Source organism: Strigops habroptila, chromosome 16 (genome assembly GCF_004027225.2).
Source record: "Strigops habroptila isolate Jane chromosome 16, bStrHab1.2.pri, whole genome shotgun sequence".
Taxonomy (NCBI): domain Eukaryota; kingdom Metazoa; phylum Chordata; class Aves; order Psittaciformes; family Psittacidae; genus Strigops; species Strigops habroptila.
In genome coordinates this window covers 1839009-1858318 of record NC_044292.2, presented here as the reverse complement: position 1 = coordinate 1858318, position 19310 = coordinate 1839009, and the positions used below count along the sequence as shown (strand labels likewise).

Genomic DNA, 19310 nt, shown 5'->3' with positions numbered 1-19310 from the left:
GGGGTGTTGGGAGCATCCAGGGCTGTACGGGTAATCGGGGGGGGGTCCATAGGACAACCGGGAATGGGGATGGGGGCATGGGTCATCCCAGAGCACACAGGGGCACCCGAGGGGCTGCGGGTCACCTTGGGGTGCAGGGGGTGGTCAGAGAGCACCCTGAGGACGTGTGGGGCACCTTTGGGTCCTGAGGTCCCACAGAGCACCCTGGGGTGCATGGGGCAGTTGGGGGGCCTATGGGGCACCCCATGTCTTACAGGGTACCCAGAGAACACATGGGGCACCCTATGTACCCATGGGGTGCCCCGGGGTGCCCCGTACAGCCCTGGATCCCCCCCAACACCCCCAGGGTGCATTGGGCCCCCCACTCGCCGTGGGGCAGGCGGGGGGAGGAGGAAGGAAGGAAGGAGGAGGAGGAGGAGGGAGGAAGGGGCGGTGATGCCGGGCGGCTCTGCCCCCCCGCTGCCCCCGCCGCACCGGGCGCGCCCGCGGAGCGCACGGAGGGACCCGCACCGGATCCCAGGTAAGGGACAGGGACGGGACCCCCCCCACGAGGGGCTGTGGGGCCACCTCGGGGCAAACGACCCCCCCCCCGGTAAGGACCCCCATAGGTAGGGGACAGCCCAGGTATGGGGTTGGGGACCCCCCCAGGTAGGGTACAGGGACCCCACCAGGTAATGGGCTAAGGGGTGCAGAGCTGTCCTGGGATGGGACAGGGGGACCCAGAGCCACCCCCAGGAAGGGGACTGGGGGTCCCAGGGCGGGGGGGACACGGTGGGGCCACCGCCACACAGGGGATAAGGGGCTATGGGGAGACCCAGTGGGAGATGGGGTTGTGGGGGGCTGCAAGGCCACCCCAGGGTAAGGGACATGGGGACAGCAAGGCCACCCAGGAAAGGGACAAGGGGACACCCTGGGCTGTGTCCCCTCATCCTGTCCCTTCTCCTTTGGGTGTCCTCAAAGTGCTCTCCAAGAGGTCCCCAGGGCAGAGGACAGAGTCGGGGAACACTCGTAGGAGTCCTGTGTCCCTTCCTAAATCTGGGGGTATTTGGAGGAGCCCCATAAGTGGGGGTGCCCCATCCCTGTCGGTCCCACCTGGGCTCCCACCCCAGGAGATCTCGGGACGATGCTTGTGGGAAACCGGGAAGGCCCTTCCCAACATGGCCCATCCCGAACCAGGACAGAGCTACGTGCAAGGAGGGGGGGAAGGAACCCCACATAAAATGGGGGGGAACCCCAGTAACGCACCCTTTAAGCCTCAACCACCCCGACGGCCCCCGGCTGGGGGGGAACCGGGGGTGCCGCGATGGGGCCGCCGGGATCCCGTCAGCCCCGGCACAAAGAGGAATGCGCCGAGCACATGGTTCCCATTAGCCCCGGCGATTAGTTTTTTACTTTTCGGGTTTTTTTTTTTACCATTATTCCTGTTTTTCCCCCCCTTTTTCCCCTGCAGCGCTGCTGGGCAGGAGGAGGAGCAGCGCCGGCTCCCGCGGGCGAGGGTTTGAGCAGCTGGGCTGAGGCCGGCAGCGCCGGAGCCCGGTTGGGGTTTTGCCGGCGGGGAGGGCGGGAGCGAAGCACTTGGGCTGGGTTTTAGTTCCCTTTTTAATCCCTTCCCCTGCTTGAGTCAGAGGCTGAAGTCACCGGTGTGAGCATCCCGAAGCTTTGCACCCACCGCAGGGGGACCGTCTGCCCCCCGAAAGGATGCGCTGGCGCCTGTGAGAGGGATTTTGTGGGGAGCGGAGCCACCCTGCACGGGGAATGAGACCAGGCAACTCGTCACACAGGTATTGTTCAGGCTGACAATTCATCTCGGGGATGAATCTTCACTGCTGCAGCTCCCAGCTAAAGCCTCGGGGTTCTCTGCTCCCCCCCCCCCAAACCATCCAGTTTGGGAAGGGGAAGCGTCGCCCCAGCTGCTTTTCCCGTTGGGAAGCTGAATAAACAGCGCTTTTCCTTCCCGAACGGGGTTTATCGGGATCAGGCGCATCCTGCCTGTGCTGCTGGGCGATGCTCGGGGCCCTTTTTGGTGATGGGGGATGTGGTGATGTGCAGCATTGTGCCTCAGTTTCCCCATCTGCAAAGCTAAAGGGGGGATGCCCTGAGCTGGAAGTGATTAGCATGGAAATGGGGGTAAGCAGGGAGGGAATGGGAAGCTGGGGGACATGAGAACACTCCCAAAAAGGGTTTGCAAAAGCAGATCCTATTGCAGCCCCATTTTTAAGAGGAAAGGTGGGATTTGTTTGCTGCCCACCAGGAGTTTAATCCAAAGTGGGGGCAAAAACAGGGAATAAAGGGGATTAAAACGCTTGTCAAACAGGCAGGGTTTGGCCACAGGAGCATGAAAATGGGAGATTTCGGCTGCTGCTTCACCAGGACCCTTTACCCCATGTCCTCCCAGGCACGAGGGTGTTTATTGCTGTGACGTGGGACGGGGACACTCACTCCTTCTCCCTTTCCGGGAAGGCGAGGAGGGAGGCGGGCTGAGGCTGAAGGGCAGCAGGGCTCCCGCTGCGCCCTCAGGTTTTGCTCTCCCATCTGATTTTCCCCTAAAACCCAACTCAGGTCCGGCCCACCCGTGGTTTCGGCGATGCTGCCAGGGAAAGCGGAGAAGAGGATGGTTTCATCAGTCTTCATCACCCTGGTGCCACCACGGAGGGAGGTGGCCACCAAGGAGAAAACCCAAAGGGAGCCGCGGCCAGATGGTGACAAGGTCCCAGGCACCCACCACCCCTGGACCCCGCAGCCCCGGCCCCCTGCCTTGCCCAATGGAGGTGAGGGGCGGCTGTGGGGGGCTGCAGGCGGTGCTGGGAGGGTGATGGTGCGGAGAGGCTTTGTGTCTCCTTTGCACTAAGGGATGCGCATGCAGGCAGGAGGGGACATGGGGGGTTTTTTGGGGGGTTATTCCCCAAATCCCTGCACCCATCCCCGAATGGATCCGGCTGCTGGGGACGGGCTGTGTTTGCTCTTCATCACCGGGTGCTTATCGGTGTTGTTTATCCCCTCCGGCTGCGGTAGCGTTTGCTTTTGGGGCAGGTCAGTGCAGTGAGCGTTGCTGCAAAGCTGCCAGGGTGTTATTGCGACAGGCATTCTCGGACCCCCCAAACCCTAAACATCTGGCTTTTGCCACAGAAACCTGCCCAGCAGCCCCTGTGCCTTCATCCCCGACGGTCCTCGTCCTCTCCGAAACTCCCCAGCCCTTGTCTGCAGAGACACTGGTTCCGGCACTGCAGCAACTGGACCTTGCAGCACCCGCCGCCCTCCAGGTGAGGGCAAATCCCACCAGTGCCTCAGTTTCCCCACATGCAAGGGCATAAATGTAACGTGCCTTTGTCTTCCCGCACTCGCCAGGCCCCTTCCACCCTCCCTGCCGAATTGAGGCCGCCCAAATTCTGCCAGGAGCAAGCGGGCAAGCCGCAGTGGCAGGATGCGAATTGGTACCCAGAGAGGGACAGCTCCAGAGGTAAGGTGGGGATGGAGCTGCGCCATGTGGGGTTGTCCTCAGTTGGGGAAACTGAGGCACGCAGCACTGAACCCTTCTTCCTGCAGACATCTGCGCCTTCTGCCACAAAGCACTGGGGCCGCGGGAACCGACGGTGGAGGCGATGGGGAAGCAGTACCACGCCGAGTGCTTCACCTGCAGGACGTGCCCCCAGCTCCTGGCTGGGCAGCGCTACTACCAGAAGGACGGGCGCCCCATGTGCGACGCCTGCTACCAGGTACCCGTCCTCCCTTGGGGACAACCAGCACCCTCGGGGGGGTGGCAGGAGATGCAGTCCCTGAGGGTGGGAGCTGGGGTCTCACGGTGTGTCCCCCCCCAAACCACAGGCTACACTGGAGAAATGCGCCAAGTGCCAGGGGCTGATCACGGAGAGCATCGTCCGTGCCCTGGGCAAAGGCTTCCATCCTGACTGCTTCTCCTGCGCTGCCTGCGGCCGGGCCATCGGCACAGAGAGCTTCGCTGTGGACGAGCAGGACGAGGTGTACTGCGTGGCCGACTTCTACAGGTTGGGGAGCATGAGCATGGCAGCGCTGGTGACGTTCAGCTTGTCCCCGTCACCCCACAGCGCTCACGCCGCTCCCGTTTGCTCCCATCAGGAAATACGCTGCGGTTTGCAGCGCCTGCGAGCGCCCCATCGTCCCCCACGATGACAAGGACACCTACAAGATTGAGTGCCTGGGACGCAGCTTCCACGAGAGCTGCTACTGCTGCGAGGTACGGCCCCGATGGTGCCCCCAAAAGCACAAGGGGTTGGCACTGAGCCTTTGTAAAGCACAGCCAAGGGGTTTGCTGCACCCCGGGTTATTTTTTAGCCATCAGTTTATCCTGCAAGTGGTGGGGAGGGGGAGAAATAAATAGATCTGGTGAAAAGGACAATATGTTCAGCCAGAACTTCAGCTTTTGACGGTTTTCATGTGGTTTGTTGCTTTGTCCGAGTGCTGGTGGGTTTGATGGGATGCAACATGACAGGGGGACCCCTAAAAGTGTCCTCCCTTTTCCCTCTCACCCCCAGAGCTGCAGGACACCCCTGTCACCAGAGATGACAGAGAACGGGTGCTACCCCCTGGACAACCACCTCCTCTGCAAGTCCTGCCACATCCGCTGGCGAAACGAGTCGTCCTGCTAAAACCCCGTGGTTCAACCTCCATCTTCCAGCGCCGGACATCAAACAGGGGGTGCATCCACCAGGATCCACCCTGTGGCTAGTCCTGGGTGACCACTGCACCCCCAAATAGCTCCAGGACTGGTGTTTTCATCACCAAAATGCACCCGGGACCCCGACTTGCTGGGGTGGCCGGGGGAAGCGCAGATGGAGTGTATCTCTGTGCTCGTTATGGACATAAAAAGCCCTGGCAAAGCCCCAGTGACTGAGGAGCCGAGGGTTTATTCACTCATTTCTTTTTTTAAACTCCTTTTCCGAGGCCAGTTTGGTTTCTTGGGTGTTTTTTCTTCTTTCTTCTTGAGCTTCCTTGGGGTTTCAGTTAAACATTTCTCTCTGCGGTGACGCAGAGCGGGCACTGATTTAGTTACTTGCAGTTAAATAAAACCCCGAGTTTAAACCCCCTCGTTTCTTTCATCCGCCCTGCATTCCAAACCCATAAAATGCACGTTCAGAAAGAAGGAAAAAAAGACATTTTAGGGTTTTTACAGGCGTGGCAAGAGTTGGGTCTTTCGGAGTGAGAATACGGCTGGTTTTGGGGTGCAGCGATGCTGCCGTTGCCCTGGGGAGAGCAGAGGGTCGGTTTTGGGGGCCAGATGCAGGATTTTATGGGGTGTGTGGTGGTGGTGAAAGGGGGTTTGGTGATCGTGGTTGGTTTGGGTTTTTTCTTGCTGCACTGTCTGGGCTCCACCGCAACCGAGTCGGCAGAGGGCAGCCGGAGCACAAATTCCTCCATCAGGCAGAAAAACTCCAGCTAAACGTTGTCTGTCGTATCCGACAGCGCCGGGATCCCGGCAAAGACCAACAGCGCCGGTTTTGCACGTTATCTGAGATAGCATCGCTCTGCCATCAGAAGCTTTTTGATCTTCTCTCAGTCCAAGCTCCAAACTAGCAGAAAGCAAACTATTTATAAGCATGCCCAGCATCTGTGCAACCGATGTCACCAGGGTTTTGTTTGCAAGGGTGTTGCAAACCAGCTGGAGGAAGAGGAGTTTTCTTTTTAACTGCAAGCACTTAAAAAGGTTGGAACTGGATGATCTTTAAGGTCCCTTCCAACCCAAACAATTCTATGATTCTATGAATCGAGAGGAGAAAATACAAAGAACATCTGGGGTGATGGTTAACACTTTTCTGATTGAAGAAAAGGGCTAAAACCGACCAGCAGCCATATGTTTCTAGATCACATATGGTGTCTCCATAGGGTGTGCTATGACTGAAAGGGTTAATGTATCATTAATGTAAGCACCGTGTGATTAATCACATCAACCCGCAACTACTTCCTGCTGACTGTTCCCCATCTACAAAGCCAATTACTCAGCGTTTGCTAATGTGAGTCTACAGCCCATCAATCAGGTCATAACTCGCTATAAAGTTATTATTATAAATTGGATGTTAATGTAAAGTTGTGGTCTGTCCTGCTCACGTACGTGGCTTTGGGTCTGGCGTGTCCCATGCTCCAAGTCAGCTCTCACTTTCCAAAGCCTCCTGCCCTGTGGGGAAACCCAGGCACCAAAATGATGCTGAAACAGTAAAAAGACGTGGGCAGACTCGGCGGTGGGCAAAGAGTGTGGGGAAGGGGAGCCCCAGAGAGCAAAGGGCTGCTCGTTTCTTTGTGATATGGGTAATTTTCCAATGAATGTTGGGGGAGGATGGAAATGCTGATGCTGAGAGGTGTTTTGGATGAGGTATTACATTGCACGCTGGTTTACACTCTCTGCACAGCACCCTTGGGTGCTCAGCAAGCTATACTACCCTTCTGCAGGGCTAATGGTGGGAAGGGGTCGGGTGTTTTTCCTGCAGAGCAAGCCAGGATGGGCTGTTAGCACAGGGACTGCGGCAGTTTCTGGTCAGAGGTAGGCAGGGAATGGTTTTATTGACGTAAAGCCTTACAGAAGTTGCCGGAGGGCAGGAGAAGGGCAAGGCGCAGCTGGAGAGGTTGGCAGTGTGGCAAAGAAGTGCTCAGATTTAGCATGTTCTTCTCCAGGAAAGGAAGATGAGGAGGGACAGGGATGGATGGACATGGAGGCAAGAGGATGACGGACTGATTTAAGCTGTTTTCTTCTCGGGTAAGGGGAGAAGCAGTGCGAGTCGAGGCACAGGGAGTATCGCTATGCCTGAAAAGCACGGCCCCACATCTCCCCTGGGAGCACCTCGAGGAATTTGCAGCGCTGGCCGAGCCACGCGGAGGAGATTTTGCAGGGTGAGGCTGCGGGAGACGGGTCCCATCCTGCTGCTGAGCAAGCCCAGGGCTGCTGCGACAGCTCAGCCTGTCCTTGGGCTCTGTGCCCTGTTGCAAGCGCTTTTACAAGCGCCCAGGTTTGCTTGGCAAAGACTAAAACAAACACAAATCACGCAGGGAGCAATACGAAGCTCTTGCTCTTCCCTGAGAGCACCCCAAAGCTTTGCACAGCCACCCAGGGACCATCATAGGCATAAAACCTGCTCAAGGTCTTGTTTTGCTCCCAGTGGCAGTGTAAAAGGGCAAAGAGGATCCTACACCTTGGAGATGCACCAGCCGGGCCCTGCCCTTCCCTCGGCTGCTGCAATAAGCCTGTCTTTTCTTGCAATCCCTCTTGGCAGGCCAAGGGGAGCGGGAGGGATGTGGCTGCCCTCCAACGAGAAGCAAATGCAAATATTTCTTCACTTCAGGCTGGGTGCGGCTGGGGATAAAATTTCCCTGGGCTTTCCCAGTGAAGGCATCCAACACCGTTCCCTGCTGCGAGCCGGGAATCGCAGCAGCAACGGGGTTGGAAAAGACCTTTAAGATGATTAAGTCCAACCGTTCCCCAGCACTGCCAAGGCCACCACTAACCCATGGCACTGAGGCCTCGGCTACACAGGGTGTGAACACTTCCAGGGACGGTGACTCCAGCACTGCCCTGGGCAGCCTGTTCCAATGCCTGAGCACCCTTTGGGGAAGGAATTGTTCCTCAGCTCCATCTAAACCTCCCCTGGGGCAGCTTGAGGCCGTTTCCTCTTGTCCCATCTCTTGTTCCTTGGGAGCAGAGACCAGCCCCCTCCTGGCTCCATCCTCCTGTCAGGCAGTTGCAGAGAGCGATAAGGTCCCCCCTGAGCCTTCTCTTCTCCAGACTAAACCCCCCCCAGTTCATATCCCATAAAAATCCAAAGGTTATCTTTCTCACAACTCAAAGGACTGATTTTTAAACAGCTTTTAAAGTAAAGGACGAGCTGCCAGGCACGCCTGTAGCGTTTTTAAATCAGTGGTCAAAGCGGTGCTTTGTTACAAAGGAGGCCTTTTCGCAGGTTTTGTTTGCAAACCAAAGGTTTTGGCGTGGTGCAGGGAAAGCAAAGCCTGTAAAGAGAAAGCGCCTTTTCCCCAGCATCCTCCATGGCCAGCCGTGAGAAATGCAAACGCAGAGAGGGAGAGATGAGCCGGATTCCTCGCGTGCCTTCGCTCTGCCATCACCGCCGCCAAGGGGCCGGGAAGGAGCTGGCTGTGCGAAGGGGAACGCTGCAGGAGGGGAAACTGAGGCCGAAGCAGCTGCTGGGGCTTTGCTGGGAGGATGGATGGATGGAGGGAGGGAAGGAGAGAAGGATGGAGGGATGGATGGATGGGGAGTTAGTGCTGCTGATGGTTTGTTTTTCTAATGGAGATGGAGGAAAAATGGGTTTTTCCTCTGGTTGGACCAGAGGAAACCATCTCCCAACCAGCTTGCTGCAGCGTTCTCCTTCCCCGCAGAGTGTTTGTACCCATTTTCTGTGCTGTCACGTCTTGACACAACATAAAACCCTAACATTTCTTCAATGAGAAGTGGCCTGATCCTGCTGACAAAGGGAGAGGGGGGAAAAAACAGCAGGGATTCCTCTGGGAGCAGCCCAAGCCCTGGATTTCTCCAGCTTCATTATGCAGGATGGATATACATTAAAAAAATAACCCAATATTCTCCTTCCCCTCCATTTTCCTGCAAACCTGACGCACCAGTCGCATGGGTTATTTTTAAAGCACGCTCTGCGTGTGTTATTCAATAACATTAAGTTAAATCGATGAAGCCGTTTTTACGCACGCGCGTTACCAGGCTCTGAGTGACAACACTGGGTTATTTAAAACCAAATCAAAACCAACCCGAACCCACCCTCTTTCTGAAAATAGATGCAAAGATTTGACATTCTATATCCCATTTTTCCTTCATATCCGAGGCGACCACAGCATCCCTCAAGTCCTGTTTCCCCAAAATGAACCATTTTTGCCCAGATCAGTTTATATTCTATCTTTATTTTGCTGCTGTGTCCATAAGAGCACGTAGATGAGGTGTTTTATTTAACAAAGGAGGTATTTCTCACTTTATCCCGTTTGCCAAGGCGGCTTTATTGACCTCGATTTATCACTGGGATTTATCACTGGGAGATTTATCACCGGGGGGAAAAAAAAAGCTGCAGGGAGGAGGAGGAGGAGAGGTGAATGACTCCTAAAAATAAATATATCCCTTAATTCTCCGTACAGCCACACTTTCCCTCACAGCCGCGGGAATATACTTTAATCTCCTTTATCGGATTGCTTCGTCTGAGGCTGAATCTTGTTTTGGCGACCGGCCGCCACCCAGCGCTTGAAGGGCACCGCGTTTTGTGAAGGAAGGAGAAATAAACACTAAAAAGAAGCGTATTTGAGGGCGAACGGAGGGAGGAGGACAAGGGGCCGGGGCTGCCCCTCACGGCTCCACAGCGCCGCCTCGCCCGCGGCTCGGCGGGACCCGCCCGCCCGCCACCTCCCGCTTCACAAAATGGCCGCCCGGCGGGGCCGCGGTGAGCGGCGCTCAGGCGACAAAATGGCGCCGGGCGGGCAGCGGGGGGAAGGACGGGACGATGCGCGGCTGGCGGGGCCGGGGCGGCGAGCGGGAGCTTCGGCCGTGCCAAGAGCGCGGCGGAGGGGCTCCTGCCGATGTGCGCATCCCCTCCGGGCAGGCGGTGAAAGCGCTGCGGGTGAAACCCGACCTCCCCCCCTCTTTCCTCACCGCCTTTACAAAGGGAGGCGAAAATCCGCCAGAAATGCTTCTTCAGCCCCCCCCCCCCGGCACCACCGTTCCCTCACGGCGCAGGTCGCCGGCACCGACCCTTGAAATCTCTCTTATTTTTCCTCATAGCGTGAAGATTTTTGGCCCAGAATTGCCCTTTCTATGCGGCCCCCCCCCCCCCATCAGCACCACACGCACCCCGAGGTGGGCAGTTTGATGCCTCATTCTCTTCCACCGCTTTTCTCCTTCAAGCCGCCACCTCCCGCCATGGAAAACACCCCAACGCGCTTAAAAAGAGAGAAATCAACCCCAAAACACCCGAGGATTGATTTGCCTTCCGAGCCCAAGAGGTGTGGGGAAGAAGAAGCCGTCGCCGGTCGTCTTGCTCCCAACGACAACCTCGCCGCCATAACGTTAATTAAAAGCATATCCTTCGTGTGGTCAGACGTGGTAATACTGTAAATATATATATAATATATATATAGATACACCCCGTAACATCCAAACGCTCGTTGTTGGAGGCTGCAGCCGAGGTACCACGTATGCTTTTGATACTTCTTTTAATGTTGCCTGACCTTTTTCCTACCCCAGTGCTGTTACAGGGTACATTATAACATTGTCCCTTCTTTGTTACAAACCACATGCCTAAAACACTGCTGGTTTTTAACCTGGAATTAACAGATTTAGGCCCGTACTTACGCTCTTCACAAATACAGCGATATTTCTATATATTTCTAACATATTTCTATATACGTATGAATCCCCTTTTTTCCGTGGACTGATTATAGAATAACGACTAAACCCCCACACCTAAACCACTGTGATTTAATTATATATAATCACTAATTTTGGCCCGTATATATGTTTGATTTTATATATATATATTACCTTTGTTTTCCTCCATTGGCTTTCTACTACAATATATCCTAAAAGCAGGAGAAAAGGAAAAAAGCCATCAAAAAAGAAAAAAATAAGAAAAAAAAGGAACAAAAAGCAACTCATCTCTTTTTTACAGTCCATGGTGGAAGTGTGCCTGAATGTTTTATTTGTTCCACAGAGATGTAGATTTTCCTTGGGAGATTTGGGGAGGATTTTTTGGTTTTTTTAATTAAAAGAAGAAAAAAAGACACCAAAAAAAAAAAAAAAAGGAAAAAAAAAAAAAAAAAAGGCACACAAACCCCAAACCAAAACTGAAGCTGCAAACGCAAATCAAACAGTCCGGATCAGACAATTCACTGCGACAAAAAGAGAGGACAAATTAGCTCAACTGAAATGGCAGGGCTTTGCTGCAGATCCGGGAGGAGGGATCAGCTCCTTTATCCCACCATCTCCCGCTCCACACACCACCATATTCCCTCTTTTTTTGTGTGCTTTGTGTTGGGGTGTTTGATTTAAAAGCCGAGCAGGCTGCAGAGCCCCGCTGAGCCGCGGCTGCCAGAGCCACTCATGGGCTTCATTTATATATATCTATATCTATTTTCCCCCCTGCACACACCCCATCCTTGTGCAATCCTCTCCCGTTTATTATGCGCTCCGCGGCTCGCTCTTCCCCCCCTCCTCTGCGGGTATAAAGGTTTCTCTCCTCTTTCCAGCTCGGCTCCTTATTCCAGAAGCTTCTACGGGGGAGGGGAGCACCCACTGCGGAGCCTTTGCCGCAGCGCCGAGCAGGCGTGGTCCCTGCCGGAGGAGGAGGATGGTGATGATGATGATGATGAGGATGCACCACCTCTCCCTGGCATCTCTTCCCAAGCCTCTCCCCCTCGCTAGATTTCCCCATCCATGACAAGGGTGCTGGGAGGTGTTGCAAGGGTTTGTTTCTTCTTCTCCTTTTTTTTTTTTTTTTTTCCACATAAATTTGTTTTCTAATTTATTTTTTTCCCTTCCCCCTTTGCTAAATGCATTAAAAGCAGGGCTGTCTCCTGATGGAGATGGATGGGGTTGGCTCACAGCAATGGGGTTGCTGCTCGCTCCATCGAGCGCAGCGAGGGCACCGATGGCAGAAGTGACCTTTCCCAGGCAGTGGGAGGGCAGCAAACATCCCCCCGCCCCGACGTGCTCCTGCTTGGAATTCATTTCAAATAGCAGGGTTATTATTTTTTACTTTCTCCTCCTTTCCCCTTAAAGAACAGCTCTTTCACTGATGATTTTTTTTTTCCTTGAAGCTTCCTCATGATCGTGGGGGGGGAGGTGTTTGTGTGTGTGTTTTCAATTGGGTTTTTAAATTGCCCAGCTGGAGACAAGTCTTGATTAGAGCTGGAACAACAGCTCCATTTTATTAATAATGGGGAGGATTTACAATCCTACAGCACCTTCCTTGGAAGGCTTTCAAAATCATTTGCAAACACTCCCGAATTGTAAGATTTCACAGCCCTTGGCTGTGAGGTGGGTAAGTATTTAACCACCAAAAATCACTCTGGTGGCGAATCTCTGCTTCTGAGTGCTTAAAAAGATGACAGATTCGGTGGGTTTTGGGGCTGCAGAGCTGAAGGGGGGGCGGTGGTGGTGAGTGGGGCTGGCTAAAAGCTGTAACCTAAATCTGTTCGGTGTTCTCTGTAGATGCAGATTGTTTTGCTGCGCCCTGGGAACTGGGCTGGGATTTCTCCGCCTGCTCCATGCAGACGACTGTGCAGCTTGCCAGGGTGAAGCTGCGGACCTGCCTGCTCGACAGTAAACATCTGCTTATAGATTATTCCTTCCCCCCTCCTCCCCCTCTTTTATATTGTTTTAATTCATTACCTTTTTGCAGTCCCCAAGTGACCTCCTTCAGTGCTGGCTCTGCTGTGGTTTGACCAGAGCTCTGCATGAAAGCTGGCTGCTAGTGCTAATGCTCCCGGCGAGCCAGAGCGACCCTGCTTGGGGGACTGGCCCCACCGAGCTAATGCAGATGCTCTGCTTCCATGACAGAACCCTGCACACCACTTTTCTCCAGCACATCCCTTCCCTGAGCCAGGTAGCGCAGGGGGACGTTGCAATGTTATGGGTGGAAGCTTGTCTTAATGCCTTACTTTTTCCCCTTTTTTTCCTTCCTTTCCAGGGAAACACGGGATTGTTTGTGCAAACCCTCTCCACACCTTTGTAAGTATTACAAACACGCAGTGATCTCCGAGCCTCCTGGGCAGTGGGATCTGGCCTTGCTGAGGAGCAAAAAGCATGGTGCTCTGCTTGTGTAAGCGTGTGTTGTACACGGGCCACAGAAACCCACAATGTTTCTGTGGTTACTTCTGTCTGGATAGCACGAGTAGGTCCCAGGGCTTCCCCTCCCCACTGCTTACTAATTCACAAAAGCAAAGGCTTTGTGGAAAAAAAGCTCTGCCTTGTGGCCTTAAACAAAAATAAATAAATAAAGTGCTGTGGATTAGTCATCCTCAGTGTTAAAGGAAGCTGTGTTTGTCCATCCTGTGTGTAACGTGTGTGTGTGTGTGGGGCATGAACCAGCAGCTTCATTCGTGGAGGCAGGTAACATGCTCCGGTCGCTGCTCTGTGGAGCGGTGCCACTGAGGCTCCATCGAGCTGCTCCTGGCGGGTGGAAAAGGGACAATCCAGCTTTTCATACCTTTCCCTCCTCCATTTTCCTTCCTCAGAGCTGGTATCTCCGCATTGTCAGGTGTGGAAACACGGAGACTAACAACAGTGAGGACTGGTGAGCTGTATTCTGGGGTCACTTCCAACGCCAGAGAAGAAACCCTGGTGATTTATATATATCGTTCTTTCCTGCCTGCGGTAGCTTTTTACTCTGAGCTCCACTGTATCACGGAGAAGACCCTTTTGGATGCTCAAAGCTCTACTGTTTTTAAACCTTAGTGTCTTTTCCCCTTCCCCGTGGTCACGTAGAAGAGCCAGGCGTGCAATTCAATCGGTATAACGAAGACAGCTCCCTCCCCCTTTCCCCTTTCAGAAACCCCCTTCCCGAGCCGTGTGCTCCTGAACTGCTGCATAGGCAGAAAACATACAATGCAATTGTCAGCATTGTGCTGCTGTGTGGCACGTTAAAAAAAATACACACAAAAGGGGTGGGGAGAACAGTTGCCTCCAGGGAGTAAAGCTGTGGGGCCCCTTTCCCTACAACGAACAGACCTACACGCAGTAGTGTATTACTCCCAATTTTACTCCAGCAAATGGCAGAAGGAGCGTTGCAACGGCCTAAATTGTGTTGGTGGCGATCAGTGCCCCCTTGAACTATATTTTTCCCCTCCCTGTGAACTTGCTCCTGTGAGATGCTGCTGGCTTATTACTTGATTCCTTAAAGGCTCACCAGGAAGATCTATCAGGTTAGATATAAGGATGAAGTTCTTCCCTGTGAGGGTGCTGAGGCGCTGGCACAGACTTTTCCCAGAGAAGCTGTGGCTGCCCCATCCCTGGCAGTGTTCAAGGCCAGGTTGGACACAGGGGCTTGGAGCAACCTGCTCTAGTGGAATGTGCCCCTGCCCGTGGCAGGGGGTTGGAACTGGAGGAGCTTTAAGCTCCCTTCCAACACAAACCAGGCTGGGATTCCATGAAGAAGGCCGGTGCTTCCTTATTGGGTGCAAAAGGCAATAAAAAGCACCCAGTGCTGGTCTTCCCGAGGTCACATGTGACTTCAAGGCACAGAGTCATTAGTGCACAGGGAGCGTTGGGTATCAGCACCTTCTTGTTAGCCTCCTGTAACGAGAACATTGGCATCGGCATCGCGTGGCTGCCTCTGCCTGACCACGGAGAGGCCCTTCCCTGCTAAGCTGGAGCAACACCATGTGGGAAATGCAGGATTCCCTGCCAGTGTTCCCCTGGTTGCTGCAGGTTTGTAGCACAGCTCTGACTTTATGCTTTTTTGGCACAAAAAATGAGTGGAGAGCAAGTATGAGACGTCCAGGCCAGATTTCATACGGTGCTCCTGGGAAAGCTGGTGTGTGGTGTCCTATGAAAAATAGCTCCTGTGCTTAAAGCCTTGGCTGTACTCGAAGTAAACCACCATGGACAGGGATATGACTTTTATTCTCTCGTTAGGGATGTGTTGGTTTGGAGATCTGCCTCGTGCTCCTCAGAGGCCTTTGCTGGCATGGAGGGACCCTGGACTGAGAAGCTGGCTGCTCGGGATGTTTCCATGTTTTTCAGGTTGGCACATCCTGTGGGACTTGGAATTACTTTTCTTTGGCAGTTTAGGACAAACGAGGGAGAATTACCTTGTGAGGGTTGAACCTTTACCACCTCTGCTTTGGACTGAAGAGTTGCTAGAACTACATCCATGGCATTTCCAAGCTAAACACATTCCTAGTGCCAAAAAGCAAGTGAGAAATAGAAACCTCCGCTCCGTAACAGGGGAAACCATGGTCTTTCAAGCTTTCCCGTTATCCCAAAGAGTTAAAAAGCTGCACTATGAGATCTGCAGAGGTGAAATGAAAGCAAAAGCCAGTCAAGGAACCTTTCTCTTGGGCTGTATTGCTGTTATTTTTCTCTAGTGCTTTTTTCTGAAGGGAGAGAGCCATAACCACCCCAATGTGCGTTCGGTCTGCGGCATTTAAAACACCAAGTTGCTTCAGTATCAAAATGGTGTTTGGTGAAACAAAAGCTCTGGTGGTGCCTGGCTCAGTATTTGTTTTGTGCTGATCCATCTGATGGGGAATGTGGGAAGAGCAGCCTTGAGCTGACAGGTTTGGACAGTGGGTTTTGTATTAAAACCTTGTTCTGCAGCAGCTCCAGCGTAATATCTGGGATTTTTTCTTGGGCATTGCACATGGGGCTTTTATGTAGAAGTAGCACAACAGTAGCACAGGACACAGTGATCTATCCCATCCTAAGGGATGTACATCCACTGGAGTGGTTGTGTTTGGGTATCAAATCACACAGGCCTGCCTTTTTTTGGTTTTCTTCTTCTTTGTTTTTCCCCTAAAATGTAGTATTTTGCAGCCTGGAAGACTGAAGTCCTCTCTGTTTAGCTGATAAAATGCCCTGTCTTTGGGAAAACCCCTTGTAAGGTGAGCAGGTCCAGCTCTATGGTACGTGGTCACACAGACGTCGGGGGGCAGGGGGAGCAGCACTGTGATATTCCTCATTTTTGCCCAACAACAGGCAAAAATATAGGTATTAATTGTAATATATCTTCTAAGAATAAGCTCTTCTGCAGTCCTGTGCTGGCACATGTTGTGTTGGTTGTGTGGCTTGGCCATCGCACTGGACTCTGCTGCTGAAGAAAACTGAAATTAGAAAAATATAAAATAGAAAATAAAATTATTTAGAAAATAAATTACTAAATACAGGGTCTGAAAAACACGGAGGGAGTTTTCTGGATGGAGTCATCTCCTCATGAAGAATTGCAGCACTAACACTCAAAAGGGGAAGGAACCAAAATGAATAGCTTTATTAATACAAATCCTATACTTTGTGTTGCTTAGGATCCAGAACCAGACCTCGTGTTCAAAGCATTATCAGTGTGTAAGCTGATATCCTCTGTCTTGGCAACAAATGAGCCCAAATATCAAACAGCACCAATTCCTTCTTGGAGAAAATTATCCATTGCATAAAATGTTAATGGGTAAGCAATAAAATTAGGCCTGTAATTCAGGCTTGGCTTAAAGATGAGATAAAAGCCTCAGTGGCACTTGGGTATTCAGCTGCCATAGCGTCGTTTTAATAAATACAGTCAATGAGCAGGAAAGGGCCGTAAATAAATACAGTTTATAGTGACACGATGGTGGCTGGAGCTGGGTGGCTCGAACGAAGAAATGCTCTGTGTGTTCCTCGGGATGTCCAAGGGCTCTCATAGGGGTAACCTATGGTTTTCCAGTGAAAAACAAAGCAAGTGGGATGTGCACCGGATGCTGGTGGGGATAATTGCTGTGTGTCACTTATGTGACCGTTCTAATCCACGCTGGATGTAGCTGCCCATGTCCCCAGCTACAGGGAGAGGTGTAACGCCTTCCTGCCCGACTCCAGGCGTGCTCCACAGAGCAACTGCTACGCTGGGACCCAGTGTAAGCAGTTACACTCCTGGCACATGGAGCTCCCATTGCTGTCCTTGCTGGTATCTAATCTTTGCTTTTGAGGTGGTTGGCAAGCCGTCCTGGCGACACGTGGCAGCGAGCTCTGCCACGCGGGTAAGACGCTGCCACATTTAAAACACACAAACTTGCCTTTTCTCTGGTGTCTGGTGTTCCTTCCTTGAGGGAGGCTGTCTCTAGCTGGTCCTGTGGACCCCAAGGATGTTTTCTGATTCTCCTGCCCCTTTTTCTCTCCTCCAAACTGGCCGCTGCTAACTTTATGAGCTCTTTATAAGGCAGCCCTGTTTTCTCACACTTTTAATGGTTCTCTTTTGATCTGCCCTGTTCTTGCTTTGATTTTCTTGACGTGAACACGGCGTTCAAGCTGAGATGGGTTTATAACCTCATTAATATATGGCCTGGTGCTTTAATCCTCTCCAACTGCCGATAAGAAACGTCCCAATGTTTTCACTACAGGGTTGACCGAGATGTCCGGAGATAGCTGGGTTCTCGGCTACACCCACTGGAGTAATTCATGTTGCTCCTCATGGTGTGCTAGGCTCTGGTGTGTCCCAAAGGCTGTTGGGCAATGGAGAGCTGCTGGAGTCCCCTTGTCCTCAACTCCCCACTAGGATGGGTGGCACGTAGGGATGAGTGTCCGTGCCTCGCCCCTGGATGGTCATTGTGGTGTTGCTTGTGGCAGTGTTGGCAGCTGCCATGTAGGAGTATTCCTCCATCAGGGAGGTGCCTTTTGCTGGGTGGATGGTTCTGCCCACGCTGGTCTCCAGCCTGGGTCTGTGTTCTTTAAGATCTTACAATGAGTTGTTACAGCAACATCCCAGTGTTGTAACTGGGAACTGTTTTCCCCCCTCCAAAGCGTTTCAGAAGTATTGGGATGGTCCAGAGCTTTGTTTGTGTCACCAGCCAGGCTTTGTGCTCCTCTTCCAGTTGGCTCTGGTGTAGACAGAGCCTGGGAAGAGCTCATTGTGACAGCTTCCAATCCATGGACATCCCTCTCAGACTCTGCTTGAGGTTCCTTGAGAGACCTGGGAGCTGGCGCAGTTTCCTCATGTCCCTTAGAGGTGCCACCCTGGCAGGGAGGGAAAAAATCAGCATAGAAAAGCCATTTGGTGTGTGGTTTAGGTTTCTTCCTCTCCCAAATAGGTGCCTGCAGAGCCTGTTGAAGGTATTGACAGTTAGTGACCACTCTTTGTGCTTCCAACCAGCTGAAACAGAGAGCAAAGCCAGCTCACATGACGAAGCATGCTGTGGAGCACGTTGGCAGCGCATCTTCTGGTGTGTACGTGGCTCCATCACATGTTATAAATAATAGATAGTTTGTGTGCAAAGATTCGTTGGTTTTATGTGAAGTTCATCAGTAGATCTGGGTTTGGTGGAGCAGTGTAACACCCATTGTCACTGTGGAAACTGAGGCACGGGGCTGGCAAGGGATGGGCCTGTGGTGGAGGGGTTGGGGATAAGGCTCACGTCGATGTGCGTCAGAAGCCTGATTAAATCAGGGGATTGGTGTGTTTGTTAAAGCACTGATAGTGCGATGACTTTGACCACTTGTCAAGGTGGACTTGTTGCCAGGAGGTTACAGTGGCCCTGGGGAAGGGTCTGGCTGGACTGGGGGGGGGGGACCCTGACAAAAAAACATGGTTTGAATTGATAGAAAAGTTGGGAGGTTTTGGCCAAGGAAAATGCAGGAATATCGGCATCTGAGCTGAAAACTGCTAATGGGCTTCAAAAACCATACTGTTTGTGGCCTTGGGTGTGTGTTTATCCTGACCTCAAGCTGTGTGGTGTCTCACGGTGGCAGCTGGTTGGGCATGTTCAATTTTGGGTGTAGAAATGGGTGGTTTTATCTGTACAGAGGCACATTTCATAGAACCCCAGACTGGTTTGGGTCGGAAGGGACCTTAAAGCTCATCCAGCTCCAACCCCCTGCCACGGGCAGGGACACCTTCCACTAGAGCAGGTTGCTCCAAGCCCCTGTGTCCAACCTGGCCTTGAACACTGCCAGGGATGGGGCAGCCACAGCTTTTCTGGGCACCCTGTGCCAGCGCCTCAGCACCCTCACAGGGAAGAGCGTCTGCCTCATATGGTGGGAAACAGGACCCTTTGTGCTGAAAACCGTTCAGCCCCATTGCAGAGCCTCCCATCGAGCGGGGCCATATTCACCACGAGCGTTTTCTTCACCCCATCTTTAATCACAGAGCTGCGGCGGGTGCAGAAGGGAGATGACGATGCGCAGCCGAATCCTCCCAACAGCCGGAATTCCCACGGCCTTCCCATTTTGGGGAAGGGTTCTGGCACAGGCAGGAGGACCCAGGGGCTGGAGCCCTGCAGGTGAGCATTGCTCTGGGCTCCCAGCGCCTGCATTCACCTGCGTTCATCTTCCCCTCACTCTGGCCATGGCCGCGAGGCAGGAGCTGGGTTTTCTTTCCTGGGGGTGAAGATGGTTTGTGCCTCAGGACTGGGAGATCTGGTGGCCCCCAATTCCCAGCAAGGGCTGTAGCAAGGACCCCCGGGCTGGGAGAAGCACTCTGAGCTTTACTTCTTGCAGTACCCCCCTTTATTTTTGCAATGCACCCCCTTTATTTCTTGCACAGCACCCTGTTTTTTACAACACAACCCCATTCATTTTTGCCAATGTACCCCCTTTTTTTTTGCAGTCTCCCATTATTTTTTGCAACGCACCTCTTTATGTTTTGCACAGCACCCCCTTTTTT

The 19310-nt window shown here is 52.9% G+C and overlaps 1 protein-coding gene and 1 long non-coding RNA gene across 7 annotated transcripts; both read left to right on the top strand.

The window, feature by feature from the left end:
- The first annotated feature begins 436 nt into the window (after nucleotides 1-436).
- FBLIM1 (filamin binding LIM protein 1) lies at nucleotides 437-5055 on the top strand. Its single transcript, XM_030507911.1, has 9 exons — nucleotides 437-520; nucleotides 1626-1781; nucleotides 2560-2768; nucleotides 3127-3260; nucleotides 3346-3457; nucleotides 3544-3713; nucleotides 3823-4001; nucleotides 4093-4210; nucleotides 4509-5055. Exons 2-9 carry the CDS (start codon nucleotides 1756-1758, stop codon nucleotides 4620-4622), a joined length of 1062 nt encoding a protein of 353 aa, XP_030363771.1. The 5' UTR covers nucleotides 437-520; nucleotides 1626-1755; the 3' UTR covers nucleotides 4623-5055.
- Nucleotides 5056-9290: 4235 nt separating this feature from the next.
- Nucleotides 9291-17928, top strand: LOC115617439. Of its 6 annotated transcripts, none has more exons than XR_003994590.1 (10): nucleotides 9291-9416; nucleotides 9878-10158; nucleotides 11218-11434; nucleotides 12182-12292; nucleotides 12372-12575; nucleotides 12660-13265; nucleotides 14606-14713; nucleotides 15506-15573; nucleotides 15991-16130; nucleotides 17740-17843. It is a non-coding gene; the product is annotated as an uncharacterized LOC115617439 (long non-coding RNA). The 6 variants fall into 6 exon arrangements; XR_003994591.1 differs by lacking the exon at nucleotides 9291-9416 and having other exon boundaries at nucleotides 9453-10158; nucleotides 12660-13081; nucleotides 13207-13265; XR_003994589.1 differs by lacking the exon at nucleotides 9291-9416 and having other exon boundaries at nucleotides 9453-10158.
- The last annotated feature ends 1382 nt before the right edge of the window (nucleotides 17929-19310 follow it).

What these genes read in the sequence shown, in the direction of transcription:
- FBLIM1 (XM_030507911.1), top strand. Translation starts at nt 1,756, where the DNA reads ATGAGACCAGGCAACTCGTCACACAG. An exon ending in CCAGGCAACTCGTCACACAG is followed by an intron (nt 1,782 to 2,559) that starts GTATTGTTCAGG and finishes AACCCAACTCAG; the next exon opens with GTCCGGCCCACCCGTGGTTT. An exon ending in AGAGAGGGACAGCTCCAGAG is followed by an intron (nt 3,458 to 3,543) that starts GTAAGGTGGGGA and finishes TTCTTCCTGCAG; the next exon opens with ACATCTGCGCCTTCTGCCAC.